Source organism: Thalassophryne amazonica, chromosome 15 (genome assembly GCF_902500255.1).
Source record: "Thalassophryne amazonica chromosome 15, fThaAma1.1, whole genome shotgun sequence".
NCBI classification, from domain to species: Eukaryota; Metazoa; Chordata; class Actinopteri; order Batrachoidiformes; family Batrachoididae; genus Thalassophryne; species Thalassophryne amazonica.
The window spans coordinates 22,062,264-22,078,840 of record NC_047117.1 but is presented as its reverse complement, the minus strand read 5'-3'; the positions used below and the strand labels follow the sequence as shown (position 1 = coordinate 22,078,840).

General features: G+C 44.4%; 1 protein-coding gene across 4 annotated transcripts in view; it reads right to left on the bottom strand.

Moving 5' to 3' along the window:
• Positions 1–16,577, bottom strand: part of znf827 (zinc finger protein 827) — a 195,781-nt gene that overhangs the window by 95,988 nt on the left and 83,216 nt on the right. For all 4 annotated transcript variants that reach the window (XR_004565337.1, XM_034188774.1, XM_034188773.1 and 1 more), the window contains exon 4: positions 15,719–16,208. Coding sequence is in view for 3 of the 4 variants with exons in the window: in XM_034188774.1 (XP_034044665.1) it covers positions 15,719–16,208 (490 nt within the window). In the remaining variant the exon portion in view is untranslated. The remainder of the gene's footprint in view (positions 1–15,718; positions 16,209–16,577) is intronic.

The window sequence follows — 16,577 nt, the reverse complement described above, 5'->3', positions numbered from 1 at the left end:
AGACAGGAGTCCCAGTTAGTGACTTTAAATCGCACAAAAGTGACTCACGATCGACATATTCAGGGATGAAAGTGGTGAAAAACAAAACAAAAAAAGCTGTAACCCAAAATTAACTCCCCAACGCCACCAAATGTTTGAATTCCAGAAGCTTCGAAATGCAATCTGGGACTATTCCAGACAATAAACTGCAGTGAGTGCAGCATCCATTTTGGTGAGGAACCCCCCCCCCCAACTTTCCTTATTCAAATTCATTCCAGTAGTATTCTGCTCTTACTAGGATGCAGCAGTTTTCTAGCTTGGCAGATAGTTCTGGAGGAAATCACTGAAGAAATTAACAAACTGAAAATATGGTTTGTCCAAAACAAAATGTCATTAAACTTAAATGAAACAGGGATGAAGTGGAGGTGTAAGAGTCACTAAGTGTTCACAGGAAACAGTTATTTATTTATGTTCATTGTTAGTTGGTTTTATATTTTCTGTTGTGTTTTTAATCAGGTTCTTTATATATATACTCAACAAAAATATAAATGCAACACTTTTGGTTTTGCTCCCATTTTGTATGAGATGAACTCAAAGATCTAAAACTTTTTCCACATACACAATATCACCATTTCCCTCAAATATTGTTCACAAACCAGTCGAAATCTGTGATAGTGAGCACTTCTCCATTGCTGAGATAATCCATCCCACCTCACAGGTGTGCCATACCAAGATGCTGATTAGACACCATGATTAGTGCACAGGTGTGCCTTAGACTGCCCACAATAAAAGGCCACTCTGAAAGGTGCAGTTTTGTTTTATTGGGGGGGGATACCAGTCAGTATCTGGTGTGACCACCATTTGCCTCATGCAGTGCAACACATCTCCTTCGCATCATCCGTGAAGAGAACACCTCTCCAACGTGCCAAACACCAGCGAATGTGAGCATTTGCCCACTCAAGTCGGTTACGACGACGAACTGGAGTCAGGTCGAGACCCCGATGAGGACCACGAGCATGCAGATGAGCTTCCCTGAGACGGTTTCTGACAGTTTGTGCAGAAATTCTTTGGTTATGCAAACCGATTGTTTCAGCAGCTGTCAGAGTGGCTGGTGTCAGACGATCTTGGAGGTGAACATGCTGGATGTGGAGGTCCTGGGCTGGTGTGGTTACACGTGGTCTGCGGTTGTGAGGCTGGTTGGATGTACTGCCAAATTCTCTGAAACGACTTTGGAGACGGCTTATGGTAGAGACATGAACATTCAATACACAAGCAACAACTCTGGTTGACATTCCTGCTGTCAGCATGCCAATTGCACGCTCCCTCAAATCTTGCGACATCTGTGGCATTGTGCTGTGTGATAAAACTGCACCTTTCAGAGTGGCCTTTTATTGTGGGCAGTCTAAGGCACACCTGTGCACTAATCATGGTGTCTAATCAGCATCTTGGTATGGCACACCTGTGAGGTGAGATGGATTATCTCAGCAAAGGAGAAGTGCTCACTATCACAGATTTAGACTGGTTTGTGAACAATATTTGAGAGAAATGGTGATATTGTGTATGTGGAAAAAGTTTTAGATCTTTGAGTCCATCTCATACAAAATGGGAGCAAAACCAAAAGTGTTGCGTTTATATTTTTGTTGAGTGTATATATATTATTGTTATTATTATTACTCCCCCTCTAGCTGCCACCTTATCGTGGTGGGGGAGTTTGCGTACCCGGATGATCCTAGGAGCTATGTTGTCGGGGGCTTTGTGCCCCTTGTAGGGTCTCCAGGGGCAAACAGGTCCTAGGTGACGGGTCAGACTAAGGGCAGGTCAGAACCTCCATGACTAGTAAAAAATCAAGGACCGAGATGTCGCCCGGTATGGCGGAGCCGGGGCCCCACCCTGGAGCCAGGCTTGGGGCTGGGGCTCGCGCGCGAGCGCCTGGTGGTCGGGCCTTAGCCCATGGGGCGCGGCCGGGCTCAGCCTGAAAGAGCAACGTGGGTCCGCCCTCCTGTGGGTCCACCACCTGCAGAGGGGGCCATGAGGGTCGGGTGCAGAGAGAATTGGGTGGCGGTCGAGGGCGGGTGGCCCGGCGGCCCGGTCCATGCTCACAGCCCCTGGCTGTTAGGACGTGGAATGTCACCTTGCTGGGGGGGGAGGAGCCTGAGCTTGTGAGGGGAGGTTGAGAGATACCGACTAGAGACAGTCGGGCTCACCTCCACGCACAGCTTGGGCTCTGGTACCCAACTCCTGGAGAGGAGCTGGACGCTTCATTTTTCTAGCATTGCCCATGGGGAGAGGCGGAGAGCTGGGGGTGCATTGCTTATTGCTCCCCAGCTCAGTCACCATGTGTTGGAGTTCACTCCATTGAACGAGAGGGTCGCGTCCCTACGCCTTCGGGTCGGGGACAGGTCTCTCACTGTTGTCTCGGCCTACGGGCCGAGGGGCAGTGCAGAGTACCCAACCTTCTTGGAGTCCTTGGGAGGGGTACTAGATAGCGCTCTGACTGGGGACACCATTGTTCTCCTGGAGAATTTCAACGCCCACGTGGGCAGCGACAGTGAGACCTGGAGGGGGGTGATCGGGAAGCACGGCCTACCCAATCTGAACCCGAGTGGTGTTCAGTTGTTGGACTTCTGTGCTAGTGACAGTTTGTCCATCACGAACACCATGTTCGAGCACAAGGGTGTCCATAAGTGCACGTGGCACCAGGACACCCTGAACAGGAGGTCGATGATTGACTTTGTAGTCATATCATCTGACCTTCGGCCACGTGTCTCGGACACTCGAGTGAAGAGAGGGGCAGAGCTGTCGACCGATCACCACCTGGTGATGAGTTGGATCCACTGGGAGGGGAGGAAGCCGGTCAGAACTGGCAGGCCCAAACGTATCGTGAGGGTCTGCTGGGAACGACTGGTGGAACCCTCTGTCAGCGAGGTCTTCAACTCCCACCTCCAGGAGAGCTGCTCCCAGATCCCGGGGGAGGTTAGAGACATGGAGTCCAAGTGGACCATGTTCTCCACCTCCATTGTCGATGCGGCCGCTCGTAGATGTGGTCACAAGGTCTCTGGTGCCTGTTGCAGTGGCAATCCCCGAACCCGGTGGTGGACGCCGGAAGTAAGGGATGCCATCAAGCTGAAGAAGGAGTCCTACTTATCTTTGTTGGTAGGTGGGACTCTGGAGGCAGCTGACAGGTGGTTGCAGAGGCAAAAACTTGGGTCTGGGAGGAATTCGGGGAGGCCATGGAGGAGGACTATCGGTCAGTCTCGAAGAGATTCTGGCAAACCGTCCAATGCCTCAGGAGGAGGAAGCAGCTCTCCACCAGAACTGTTTACGGTGCGGGTGGGGAGCTGTTGACCCTGACTGGGGATGTTGTCGGGCGGTGGAAGGAATACTTCGAGATCTCCTCAATCCCATCGTCACGTTTTCCGAAGAGGAAGCAGAGACTGGGGACTCGGAGGCGGACTCATCCATTACCCAGGCCGAAGTCACCGAGGTGGTTAGAAAGCTCCTCAGTAGCAGGGCTCCTGGGGTGGATGAAGTCCGTCCTGAGTACCTTAAGTCTCTGGATGTTGTGGGACTGTCTTGGCTGACACGCCTCTGCAACATCCCGTGGCGATCGGGGACAGTGCCTCTGGATTGGCAGACCGGGGTGGTGGTCCCTCTGTTTGAGAAGGGAGACCGGAGGGTGTGTTCCAACTATAGGGGGATCACACTCCTCAGCCTCCCCGGTAAGGTCTATTCCAGAGTACTGGAAAGGAGAATTCGACCGATGGTCGAACCTCGGATTCAGGAGGAGCAGTGTGGTTTTCATTCTGGTCATGGCACACTGGACCAGCTCTACACGCTCCATTGGGTGCTCGAGGGTTCATGGGAGTTCGCCCAACCAGTCCACATGTGTTTTGTGGATCTGGAGAAGGCGTTCGACCATGTCCCTCGGGGCACCCTGTGGGGGGGTGCTCTGGGAGTACGGGGTCCGGGGTCCTTTGCTAAGGGCTATCCGGTCCCTGTACGACCGCAGCAGGAGCTTGGTTCGCATTGCCGGTAGTAAGTCAAACCTGTTTCCAGTGCACGTTGGCCTCCGCCAGGGCTGCCCTTTGTCACCGGTTCTGTTCATTATTTTTATGGAAAGAATTTCTAGGCGCAGCCATGGTGTAGAGGGGGTCTGGTTTGGGAACCACAGAATCTTGTCTCTGCTGTTTGCGAGTGATGTGGTTCTGTTGGCTTCGTCAAATCAGGACCTTCAGCGTGCACTGGGGCGGTTTGCAGCCAAGTGTGAGGCATCCGGGATGAAAATCAGCACCTCCAAATCCTAGGCCATGGTTCTCGAACAAGAAAAAGGTGCTTTGCCCTCTTCAGGTCGGTGGAGTGTCCTTGCCTCAAGTAGAGGAGCTCGAGTCGAGCCGCTGCTCCTCCACGTCGAAAAGAGTCAGTTGAGGTGGCTCGGGCATCTTTTCCGGATGCCCCCTGGACGCCTCGCTGGAAAGGTGTTCCGGGCACGTCCCACTTGGAGGAGGCCCCGGGGAAGACGCAGGCCACGCTGGAGGGACTACATCTCTCGGCTGGCTTGGGAACGCCTTGGGGTTCCCCCGGAGGAGCTGGGGGAGGTGTGTGTGAGAATCGGGAGGTTTGGGCGGGTTTGCTTGAGCTGCTGCCCCCGCGACCCGACTCTGGATAAAGCGGAAGAAAATGGATGGATGGATAGTTATTATTAAGTTGGTTTTATATTTTCTGTTGTGTTTTTAATCAGGTTCTTTTTGTCTCTCTCTAAAATTGTATTGTAGCATTAGTTATTATTACTATTGTTGTTGTTGCTATTATTATTATTAATATATAAACAAAAATAAATGTAAAAAATATTACGATCTGTAATACATTTGACTCTTACGACAATTATACAGAAAACAAATGCACACAAAGGTGCTGCAATGCAAACAGCTTAATGCTAACTTTAAAATTGAAAACGCCATAGACATGCTAACTTGTTAGCATTGGTCCCGTTTTTAAGTTATAAAATACATCTATCAATTGTTTCAGAAGACCATAACAGGTCGGTTTAACATAAAAAAGGTAAATATTACTCACAGACATATGCTGTTTGGGGTTTTAGCAGGGAAAAATTTACATAAAATGAAACAAAGAACAAACAAAGCAGTGGGTTGGATCAATGCTTCATTGCTTCAAGCTTCAAAGGAGAGCCATGCTGCAGAAACGGTTGATTACAGACCCTGCAGGGGTTCTGCAATGAACATAGAGACGTGATCATTTTCCAGACAAACACCCTCAAAAACAACGGCCACTCTGAAGGACCAATAGGGAATCGTTAAGCAAAAAGGCTACTGATGTCAGTGGATTGAATCATTTCTTAACGATACCCGAAAAGAACCGGTTCTCGATACCCAACCCTAGTGATGTATAATAGTTAGTAGCTTTTCTGGACTACCCACACACACTACACGAGAAACACCTAAGAGCTTTGTCCAGATTTGAGAAAGAGAATCTCTCACACACACACACACACACACACACACGCACGCACGCACGCACGCAACGCACGTCCTTTGGACTCATTTCTAAACAACTGCAGATTCCAAGGTCTTCAGTTCAAACAACTTCATGCAAATAAAAGTAGAGAAGCTTGAATCTTCGACTGGACTGGGTTGCTTGATGCGAGGATGTTTCGCTTCAAATTGCAGAAGCTTCCTCAGCTAAATTCTTGCTCTGGTAGTCTGACTTTTGTCTTGAAGTGAAATGTCCTCGCGTCAAGCAACCTAGTCCAGTCGAAGATTCAAGCTTCTCTACTATGGAAACCACCTGGACAACTGAGAGCCTTCACAGATTCATGCAAATAAAAGTTATAAGGAGGTATAGCCACTTGCCAAAGTCAGAAAGAAAAATGTCACCATCAGCTGACGGGACATTTTTTCAGATGGTTAGAAACAACCCAAGAACCACCAAGGCATAGGCCTGCATTTATTGGAAGTGAATCATAAAAATTGAATTCCTGATCCAGAATCTGGATCACCGCCAATATTCAGTGGAGTCTTCCATGGCCTAATATCTATCTGTGCTGACAACTTAATCACAATCTGTGCAGTAGTTTTGGCATAATCCTAATAACAGACAAATAAATAAATGCAGATCATTACATCCTTGGCAGACATAAAAAACTCTACCAGTTATGCCAAAAAGGAGTTCAAATATCTGAACCAGAAATTCTAGACCAGTTACGATCACAAGCATCTTGTCAAGGTGAAACATTCAATCAAATATTAGGGTGTGATGCAAACATATCCTGTATATATAATGTTGATCCTGTGTTGATATCTGAAATCCAATCACAAACTAAATAAGTTAGTGCACCAAATTCATGGGTAATTTTCTATTATAAACTGCCTGCCCAAGAAAAAGAACAGCTCCTAGAAATCACTGAAAGCCCAATATTACCATGCCACTCATGTCCATGAGCAATGTATGTAAACAAATGACCACAACTGTCTGACTCTATGTCATATTACATTGGGGCTGGGCAGTGTCAACCTAACTGGAAAAACCACAGTGTCTACTTTACATCGCAAAGAGGGGCTGCAGCACGGGACATGGGCCGCAAGTTTTTTATTTTACATCATCCTCTCTGAATGATTCAAGCTGGAATGTGAACTGTGTGGTTTACATTCTATGGAAATGCTGGTCTTCCAAAATAAATGGAATAATAAAAAAAAAAAAAAAATCAAGACATTTGGCAGAAGCACATGCCTCATTTCAGCCCGTGCCCAGCCACGTTTCTATACAGAAAGTGGAACTCTTCGTGATGCTTCAAGTTCATTTTTTCTGTGCGCGGAGTAAAAATTGGACATTTCTTTGCGCACCAAGCAACACAGTATCTCGCCACAGGACACTTGGCCTGTGCATGGCTCACGGACTGTTTGGCTCGTTTCAGCTTGCCCATGGTTCACAGACTGCCACAACACATCCCAGCTATTTCCTACAGAAATAAAGACATCATCATCATTCATTTGTGCACTCTCTGGCTGAAACTTCAAATACATATACTCACAAAACATTTACATTATCACAGGGACAATAGAATTACTGTGTGTTTGTGTGTGGCAAGGTGGTGGGCTTAGCATCATGACTGTGGCTCCACATGGTGATGTCTGTCAACCATCAGTGGTGGATGATGGAATTGTCCAACTACACTGCATCAAAAAACAGAAGCTGTGCCCAACATAATTGAGTGTAAAGACGAACTCCAACAAAATTAGATTCTCAAATTCTTCTCTGTAGCCTCACTGCCACAAAAAACATCTCGGGATGTGCACTCACACTGACCTTTTGAATTATCACTAAAAATAGAGTGCATTTTCACTTAGAATCCGTTACAGAGACCAATGAATTATTAAGTAGTCTAATCCCTCCAAGCCAATGGTTCAATAACAAGAGTACTGTAGCAATAGGAACAATAAAATCCCAGATGCCAAGCAGACACATTCAGTTTTCATCTACAGGATATTCCAATCATAATACAAAATCCACTCTGACACATCATCTTGTGAGGAGAAAACAGATCTGAGGGGAAAATGGACTTCTCTAGGTGACTGCGCTTTTCTGTAGTGATATTCCTGCCTTTAAATGACCCAGGACAATGTCAGCTCCATGTTCATGGTACTGTAAAGCTGGTTCTCATTGCTATCTGTTTGTCTCTGTGTTATCACACCCTTCTGACACCTGCCACCAACGTTACTTCCATTGCCAATCTTTCTCGTTTCTCTCCCTCTCAGACCTCATCCGTCTCACTGCCAGACGCTTGTCCAGTCCACCTCACCTCTCACTCTGTGGGCATGGCTGCCGTCAGATAACTTCATTAGCTTTCCACCTCTGTCACACTGGCCTGCTCCCCCTCTGACAATTGGTAACTGTTTTCTCCCGGAGGGAAAAAAAAAATAAAAATACAGAAGACTACGTGGGGTAGGTTGAGAACTCAATGATAGCTGACAGTGTGCTAGACACTGGATACTGATACGGACGGCTGCAGTGAGGATGTATGGACCAGAGGTCGCACACAAAAGGCCCATCTGTGTCTGCTCATGCAGAGCTGGAAAGCAAGGAGCACAGATTAATTCAAGATGTTCACAAAAAGACAAAAGATAAAACTCACATTTCAAAATATTTTGGGCTTGCATGGATTGATGAAAAATGGTGCAGCGAAAGTCCAAGTATTTCTACAAGCCAACCTCCTGCACAGGGTTTCCCTGTCAAACAGTTACAACCACCTGGCAAGCCACTGGGGTAAAGCTGGAGTCCACCGCATCTGGCATTTTCTGAAGGTACTTTTTAAATACTAATTAATTGAGAGCTGCTATGAACAGTCATTACTGTTGCTGCAGGCTGTAAAGTTAAATGTGTAATGCTACAGCTGCCAACTAACTTTAACAAATGTACTTCACATTAAAACCATTTTAATATAGAAGCAATGGCATAGAGAGGTTTTTCTGCAAAACAAATCATCAAATTAACAAATCAAATTATCACACACTAGCTTTTGTAAATTAAACCCTATAGCAAGTTAGCTGATGTTTTTCCAAGAGCAGACCAAGAAATATCAACAGCAACTGAAAGGAAGTCATTTAAAAACTGCATGTATGAAATACACTTACAAGTGTTTAACAAGATGAAAAAGAAAAATGGCTCAAAATGCTGCAAACTTTGATTTGCAGCATTTGTTCAAGAATTGCACCACCTTGTTGAATCAGACATGGGGGTATGCAGTGGACCACTGAATTGAGCCCAGTAGTTTTCCTCAGTTTATACAATGCTTAATAAATAATAAACCTAAACTAAGAATGGGTCTACCTTTGTACATGTAATTGATGAACATAATGTATAAAAAAAGAAGGATCTCAGAAGTTGTGCTAATGAAATCAATATCATACGATGTATCAATTGCACACAAAATTCCAATTATCTCTCCTTGAAAACGCTAGAGTGGAATTATTTTCTTGCACATATTTCACACAATACACTACCATTGTGTGACATGTCATGAAACTTGGAAATGTATTTTCTCCTAGAAGTAATACTTAGGTCTTGTCTTGGTCTCATATTTTCCACGGAGACCGTAGTACTGAGTACACTCATTAATAAACATCACCATAACTATAACCTAAAATACCACTGGGTTCTAGCTTAGACATTGTGATTCCAATGCAAACACCTCCCAACGTAAAAAAAAAGTCTTCTCACTTCTGAATGGTACCCTTCTAGACAGTAATCCATGTAAACTATTTTCAATTCTGCCTGTGCATTGTCACAAAACACAGCATGGAAGATCCTCTCCAAGGAATAAGATAAATAAGACAACTGCAGAGGCATCATGACAGATGCAACACCTCCCCACAGCCTCCTGCATGCCAATTATTCACACCAAGCCTGGGTCAAACTCGTTGTGCCTGTGTCACCACAGTGGGGGGCGGGGTGGTGTTTGGAGGGTGTGCAGTGCCCACTGTCATTATTAACTCAGGGTCCACTGGGCATAGGGTAGGGGCTGTGCATTTCAAAGTGCCTCGGTAGCTTTCATCTCTGAATCAAAATGTGGATCACACTAGATAGCTAACGGTTGTGTCAGCATGCAAGGATAAGAATCAAAGGGTATCACTATAACATTCAATGGAAAGCAGGACTGCCAACTCCTCCACCCCCCCCCCCCCCCCCAAACCAAAAAAAAAAGAAAGATATGCTTATTATGTTAGAGGTCAGGAAAAGTTCACAGTTTTTTTTTAAAGCGTGGGGAAAGTGCTGCAACTCCCTCTTTACCGTACACCCCCAACCCCCCCCATGACTTGCTGTCACTATCTCTTTATCTTTCCTGCTACAGCTTTTCATACATCTTCCTCCCCTCTCACAGGCCTTATGGGATCGAGACACAGAGACAGCAGTGTAAAAGCAGGAGGGATTGAGCTGCCCGTGTATACACTCAATCTGGGTTGGCAGGGAGGTCAAAAGAAATAGAGTCTAGAGGTCCCAGGAGGAACTTCCTCACCTCTCTCTCCCTGGCTGCACTGTGGCATGGCTAAGTCTCACAAAGATCTGGGCCCAGTTCTTTTAAGTTTCATAACCCTCTATCCTCCAACAAAGGAAGAACTTTTGTGATCAAGGAACCAATATTCATTAAAACCTATCAACAGACATTCAAGTTCACTATCGTCTCATCCTCTCTTTTTATATCCTCCCTCACTCCCCTTGAAAGATGCCCTGAAGTAAATGTCCACCACTTGACACTGGACTGACATTGCAAGGAGCCATATTGGCTCATCTGGGACTTGCCTATGCTTGATTGTGCAGTCTGGGAGTTGAGTACAACTGGCACCCAGGGGGCATCCATGTGGAGCTGGGGCATGCGAGATCGAGAGGGAGTTAACTAAGGCAGGCCAGTCCCTGTGCATCCTGACAGGGTGACAGGACGGTGCCGAGGGCACTAATCATCTCAAATTATGAATTCCTTTTTAATTATGAATTATGCATAAATTTTTAATTAATCTAATGTTCCGAGGATTTTTCACCCGCCCCTCTCATCCTTGCTCAAGATCTCAATCTAATTACACAGCATTAAGTGGAACAGTGGCAGCTATATCCTCGACCCCAGTGCTGAACCCTGGTCAACCTTTTCCCATCAATCTTGGCATCATCTCAGAGCTCATCCTTTGATATTCAGCAGCGTGAGGGAGTGCATCTAAACATGGTTTGGCTTCAGCATGCCTTAGAGCAGCTTGTTAAGTTCATTAAAAAAAATGCTGCATCATTACATTAGCTTATAAAAATGTCATACTATAACTTCGACAATGACAGAAAATCTACATCATTTGGTTTTTTTTTTCCAAAGGAATGACATGTTAATTATGAATATAAACAGAGTCGTGCACCCTCACACCTTACATGGCTGATCGTTAAATGCTGAATCAGCATGTGTAAAAGCAATTATGTCACCATTCACTGTAACCTGACCTCACCTAATCAAAATGATCTCTGACCTCCAAATTGTTTTATTTAACGAGGTTACGCCCACTGAGATAGAGATTTCCTTTACAAGGGAGACCTGAAAAATTAACAGTTTCCAATTCACCTAACTTGCATGTCTTTAGATGTGGGAGGAAGCCGAAGCACCCGGAGGGAACCCACGCAAAGACGGGGAGAACATACAAACTCCACACAGAAAGGCCACAGGTGGGAATCGATCCCATGACCTTCATGCTGTGAAGCAACAGTGCTAACCACTAAGCCACCATGCTGCCCAAATGTTGCCTAATCCTTTTCTGATACACTGCCTGTATGCACTTTATATTCAGGATATTATCGAAGTACTGTCATAAGATGTTTAATATGCATACCGGTAATCCTGTCCCTGTATTCTGATATACGGTCCATCCATAAAGTATTCACAGCGCAGCACGTTTTCCACATTTTTTTTTATATTACAGCCTTATTCCAAAATGGATGAAATTCATTTTCCCCTCAAAATTCTACATACAATACCAATAATGACAATATGAAAAAAGTCTGGGGTGACAGTTCATCTTTCAGCAGGACAATGACCCGAAGTACACAGCCAAGATATCAAAGGAGTGGCTTCAGGACAACTCTGTGAAAGTCCTTGAGTGGCCTAGCCAGAGCTTAGACCTGAATCCCAATGAACATCTCTGGAGAGATCTGAAAATGGCTGTGCACTGATGTTCCCCATCCAATCTGATGGCGCTTGAGAGGTGCTGCAAAGAGGAATGGGCAAAACTGCCCAAAGATAGGTGCGCATGATATTCAAGAAGACTTGAGGCTGTAATTGCTGTCAAAGGTGCATCAACAAAGTACTGAGCAAAGGGTGTGAATACTTACGTATGCGTGATTTCTTAGGGCCCGGTCCCACTGGCGTTTACGAAGATTTGCGTATGGATTGCGCACAAAATTGGCTCATATTTGCTAAACAGTCACAATATGAGTGAAACATGCTTGTATGAGTCGGCCGACACCCGCACACGTCTGCAATTATCCACAGAGGCACGTTTGTCCGTTGCCAGGATTTTTGAGCTGCAGAAAACTTTGGTTGCGGATACTCAATACATACTCAATCTATGCGCTGTATATCTGCCATTATCCTCTAATATCCGTAACTGACGGGGATTTGCAGCTTGGCAGTGACTGGGACAGTGTGTAAAACAGATATAGAGCGTGCCTATCACGTCCACATCACAAACTAAAATAAGTTGTAGCGAATGCATACAGATTGGCCACAAATAAAGTATTTGTATTACATCTGATTTGTGGACAATCTGCGAATGCATAACAAACATGTCACGTAAACCCAAAGTACTATACGAGGTCTGTCAATAAAGCATAGGTCCTTTTTATTTTTTTCAAAAACTATATGGATTTCATTCATATGTTTTAACGTCAGACATGCTTGAACCCTCGTGCGCATGCGTGAGTTTTTCCACGCCTGTCGGTGACGTCATTCGCCTGTGAGCACTCCTTGTGGGAGGAGTCATCCAGCCCCTCGTCGGAATTCCTTTGTCTGATAAGTTGCTGAGACTGGCGCTTTGTTTGATCAAAATTTTTTCTAAACCTGTGAGACACATCGAAGCGGACACGGTTCGAAAAATTAAGCTGGTTTTCGGTGAAAATTTTAACGGCTGATGAGAGATTTTGAGGTGATACTGTCGCTTTAAGGACTTCCCACGGAGCGAGACGTCGTGCAGCACTCCCAGGCGCCGTCGTCAGCCTGTTTCAAGCTGAAAACCTCAACATTTCAGGCTCTATTGATCCAGGACGTCGTGAGAGAACAGAGAAGTTTCAGAAGAAGTCGGTTTCAGCATTTTATCCGGATATTCCACTGTTAAAGGAGATTTTTTGGCTGTGGTGTTGTTGTGAATAGTGATGCCGAAAGACCTGAGTGCGCTTCTTTTATGACCGCAATGCAGATGCCGTGCACGTACAACACGTGCACAATGCACTCACAACACATCCGTAATACTGCCGTGATAATCGCAATGCATCTAATCAGTTTCATCAATACATGCGTTATATATCCGTGATTGTTCATCATATCTTCGCTATAAATTATGAATATATCTGTGATTCATCCTGGGACATTTGTCATTTTTGGCCACTTTCGTTACGTACGACAACGAACGCCCGTAATTTGTATACTCAATTCATGCGCAAATAATCCTCTCCCCAGTGGGACCGGGCCCTTAGTTTTTCATTTTATTTATACAACCCCAATTCCAGTGAAATTGGGACATTGTGTAAAATGTAAAAAAAACAGAATACAATGATTTGTAAATCCTCTTCAACCTATATTGAATTGAATACACCACGAAGACAAGATCTTTAATGTTCAAACTGATAAAGTGTATTGTTTTTGTGCAAATATTTGCTCATTTTGAAATGGATGCCTGTAAGACGTTTCAAAAAAGCTGGGACAGTGGTATGTTTACCACTGTGTTACATCACCTTTGAAGCTTTGTAGGTGGAATTCTTTCCCATTCTTGCTTGATGTACGAATCAGTTGTTCAACAGTCCAGGGTCTCTGCTGTCGTATTTTGTGCTTCATAATGCGCCACACATTTTCAATGTGCGACAGGTCTGGACTGCAGGCAGGCCAGTCTAGTACCCGCACTCTTTTACTACAAAGCCACGCTGTTGTAACATGTGCAGAATGTGGCTTGGCATTGTCTTGCTGAAATAAGCAGGGACGTCCCTGAAAAAGACGCTGCTTGGATGGCAGCATGTGTTGCTCCAAAACCTGGATGTACCTTTCAGCATTGATGGTGCCATCACAGATGTGTAAGACTGTGTGTAGTCTTATTGAGTGTTGTTAGAAGGAAAGGTGATGTAACACAGTGGTAAACATACCACTGTCCCAGCTTTTTTGAAACGTGTTGCAGGCATCCATTTCAAAATGAGCAAATATTTGCACTAAACAATAAAGTTTATCAGTTTGAACACTAAATATCTTGTTTTTGTAGTGTATTCAATTGAATATAGGTTGAAGATGATTTGCAAATCATTGTGTTTTGTTTTTATTTACATTTTCACACAACGTCCCAATGTCATTGGAATTGTAAATTAGCAAAAAAAAAAAAAAAAAAAAAAAAAAAAGAACCTTTTTCATGGTGTCATTATCGGGTGTTGTGAGTAGAATGTTGAGGAGAAAAATGTATTTACTCCATTTTGGAATAAGACTAACATAAAATGTCGAAAAAATAAAGCTCTGTGAGTAAGTACTTTCTGGATGCACAGTATCGACGCTGTATGTGGCGAGCTGTTACTCCACTGTTCCTATAGCAGCTCAGAGTTCAGCTCCAACAGTTTACATCTTCTCTCAACAACAAACAAGAGCAGCACATCTGTACCAAATTCCACAAACACAGCTACCCTTTGCATTTCTTTCAAAGTCTGTGCACATTCTTTGGCTGTGTTATTGCACCTAAAACAGTAGCATCTCAAAACAAGAATTTTTATGATGATTAAAAAAAAAAAAAAATCCAGATTTTGGTTTGTGTTTCTCTGTAACAGGAAATCATTCTCCAATTAGTGAAGTTCCTCTTCATTGTCACTGATCCCAGTGTTGACTGAACACATCTAGCACATGTATGGAGCACATGCCCTTATATGGTATTTTAGGATGTTACTTATGGTAATTCACTCTTCTCATGAACACACATACACCAATCAGCACATTTACATATGTAATTTATGTAATTTTCTGGATTTATGAGCATTTTCCAAATCTGGCATGGCACATGGGAATTAAGAAACTGAAGAGAAGATTATGAAAATGCTCCTGCATAGATCATTGTTTCGCCCAACACAAATCAAAAGGAATTTGGTAATCAAGAAACCTGGTCAAATTTCTGTGTGTACAGGACAAACAAAATACAACTCTTGAATGCACATGAGGTCCAAGCCCTCAGACATGACATGATAAATTATCATGCATCTGTAATGGATTCAGTAACATCTATTGAGATGAGGATGTAAACAGATGACTGATGGACCTTGGCAGAGGTACACGCTCAGATTGTCCTCCAGTTTCTTAAGCTGCATTACACAAATATCACAAACTTAAAATTTCTGACATCTTACTTAATCAAGTGCATTGGAGAAGCACTTAAGTCCAAGATCTGACTGAGAAACGTATACCTAATTTATTCCCTGTGCTTGTTTGTTTGATAACACTGAATATGGCAGCATGTGTGGTGTTGATATAAATAATCAGCTAACAGACAAATTAAGGTGTACAGATGGTAGCAGGTTACTTGTTTGCAGCATCAATACTCAGTTTATGAACACCATAGTGACACCCATCTACCTAATGAAGTCAGTGTAGGTGTATCTAATGTCAGTATATTAACATTTATGCACAAACATTGATAACTAAAGTAGTAACGCTCATTCAGCCACTTGTTTACATTTTGTACCAGAAAGCTGGGACACCTTGAGGACAAAGGCTGGGAAATTCTGACCTCCCACATAACCTGGAAGGCAGTGTTATGTTTCTCAAGGGAATACTATTTGATGGAGCTAATGTCAACATATCCGGTAGACATAATCACACTTAGCTGCAGCACAAAAAGTACAGTGGTTAACAGTTTTCATCATCAGTGATGGCATATAGATACACCCATTCTCAAAGCCGTATAGTATGTATTCACAAATTTTCTGGATTGCATTCATAAATTTCCAAACAATTTATGCTCACCTGACAACTTCATCAGCAGGTCAGTGGCTGTCTTGGTAGTGATATCGGGGCTGAAGAGCGAGGAGGCGGTTGGACCGCTAGGACTGGATATGACTCCCACTCCAACTCCAGACAGGTCCAATGAGTTGGCACTACTGCTGGGTCGCTCCCTACACATGGTGAAAGGCGAAAGCACAGACAGGTCTCTTTCTTGTGGCTCCTCCTTGATGTGGACATGGTTAGATGAAGCCTCAACTGGAGAGGAAGTCTGTTGCTGAGCATCTGTGTGCAGCGGAGAGGCCTCAGTCCCTCTCAGGTCTGCAGAGCTGCTGTCACCCACCAGGGAGCCCTCACCCTCTGTGTCGGTGGTGTGCTCCTCTTTCACCTTGATGTCTGTGCGGGGAAAGTGCTGGTGGCAACGCATGTGAAGCTTCAAGCTAAAGTGACGCGAAGAAGTGAAAGGGCAAAGTTCGCACTGAAATGTCTCACCTCGGTCCTGATGCTGATGTACCTAGAAAAGGAGGGCAGGTGTCAAATTGCTACTAATCTCTGCAGGACAACACGAGGCACTGCTTTCTAAAATATTCATCACTGAGCTTCCATGTAGTGCATATAATTTCATGCAGGAGTTTTAAAATTATGGTCATCAGACTTTCGGTGAAAATGACTTTCTACAACATGACAAATAAAAATATTAAACTGGTGTTCACTGGTCACAGCATCATGGTGGAATGGAACAGATGAAGGTTTTGTTACAAGACAACAGATAAAGTCTGGGTTCTAGTCTCCAATATGCCTTCTGGCAAACTAGCTGAAATCTAACATCTCTCTTTTTCGGAAATCCTCTGTTTCCCTACTCTGGAGACACAAAAGTTGCAAT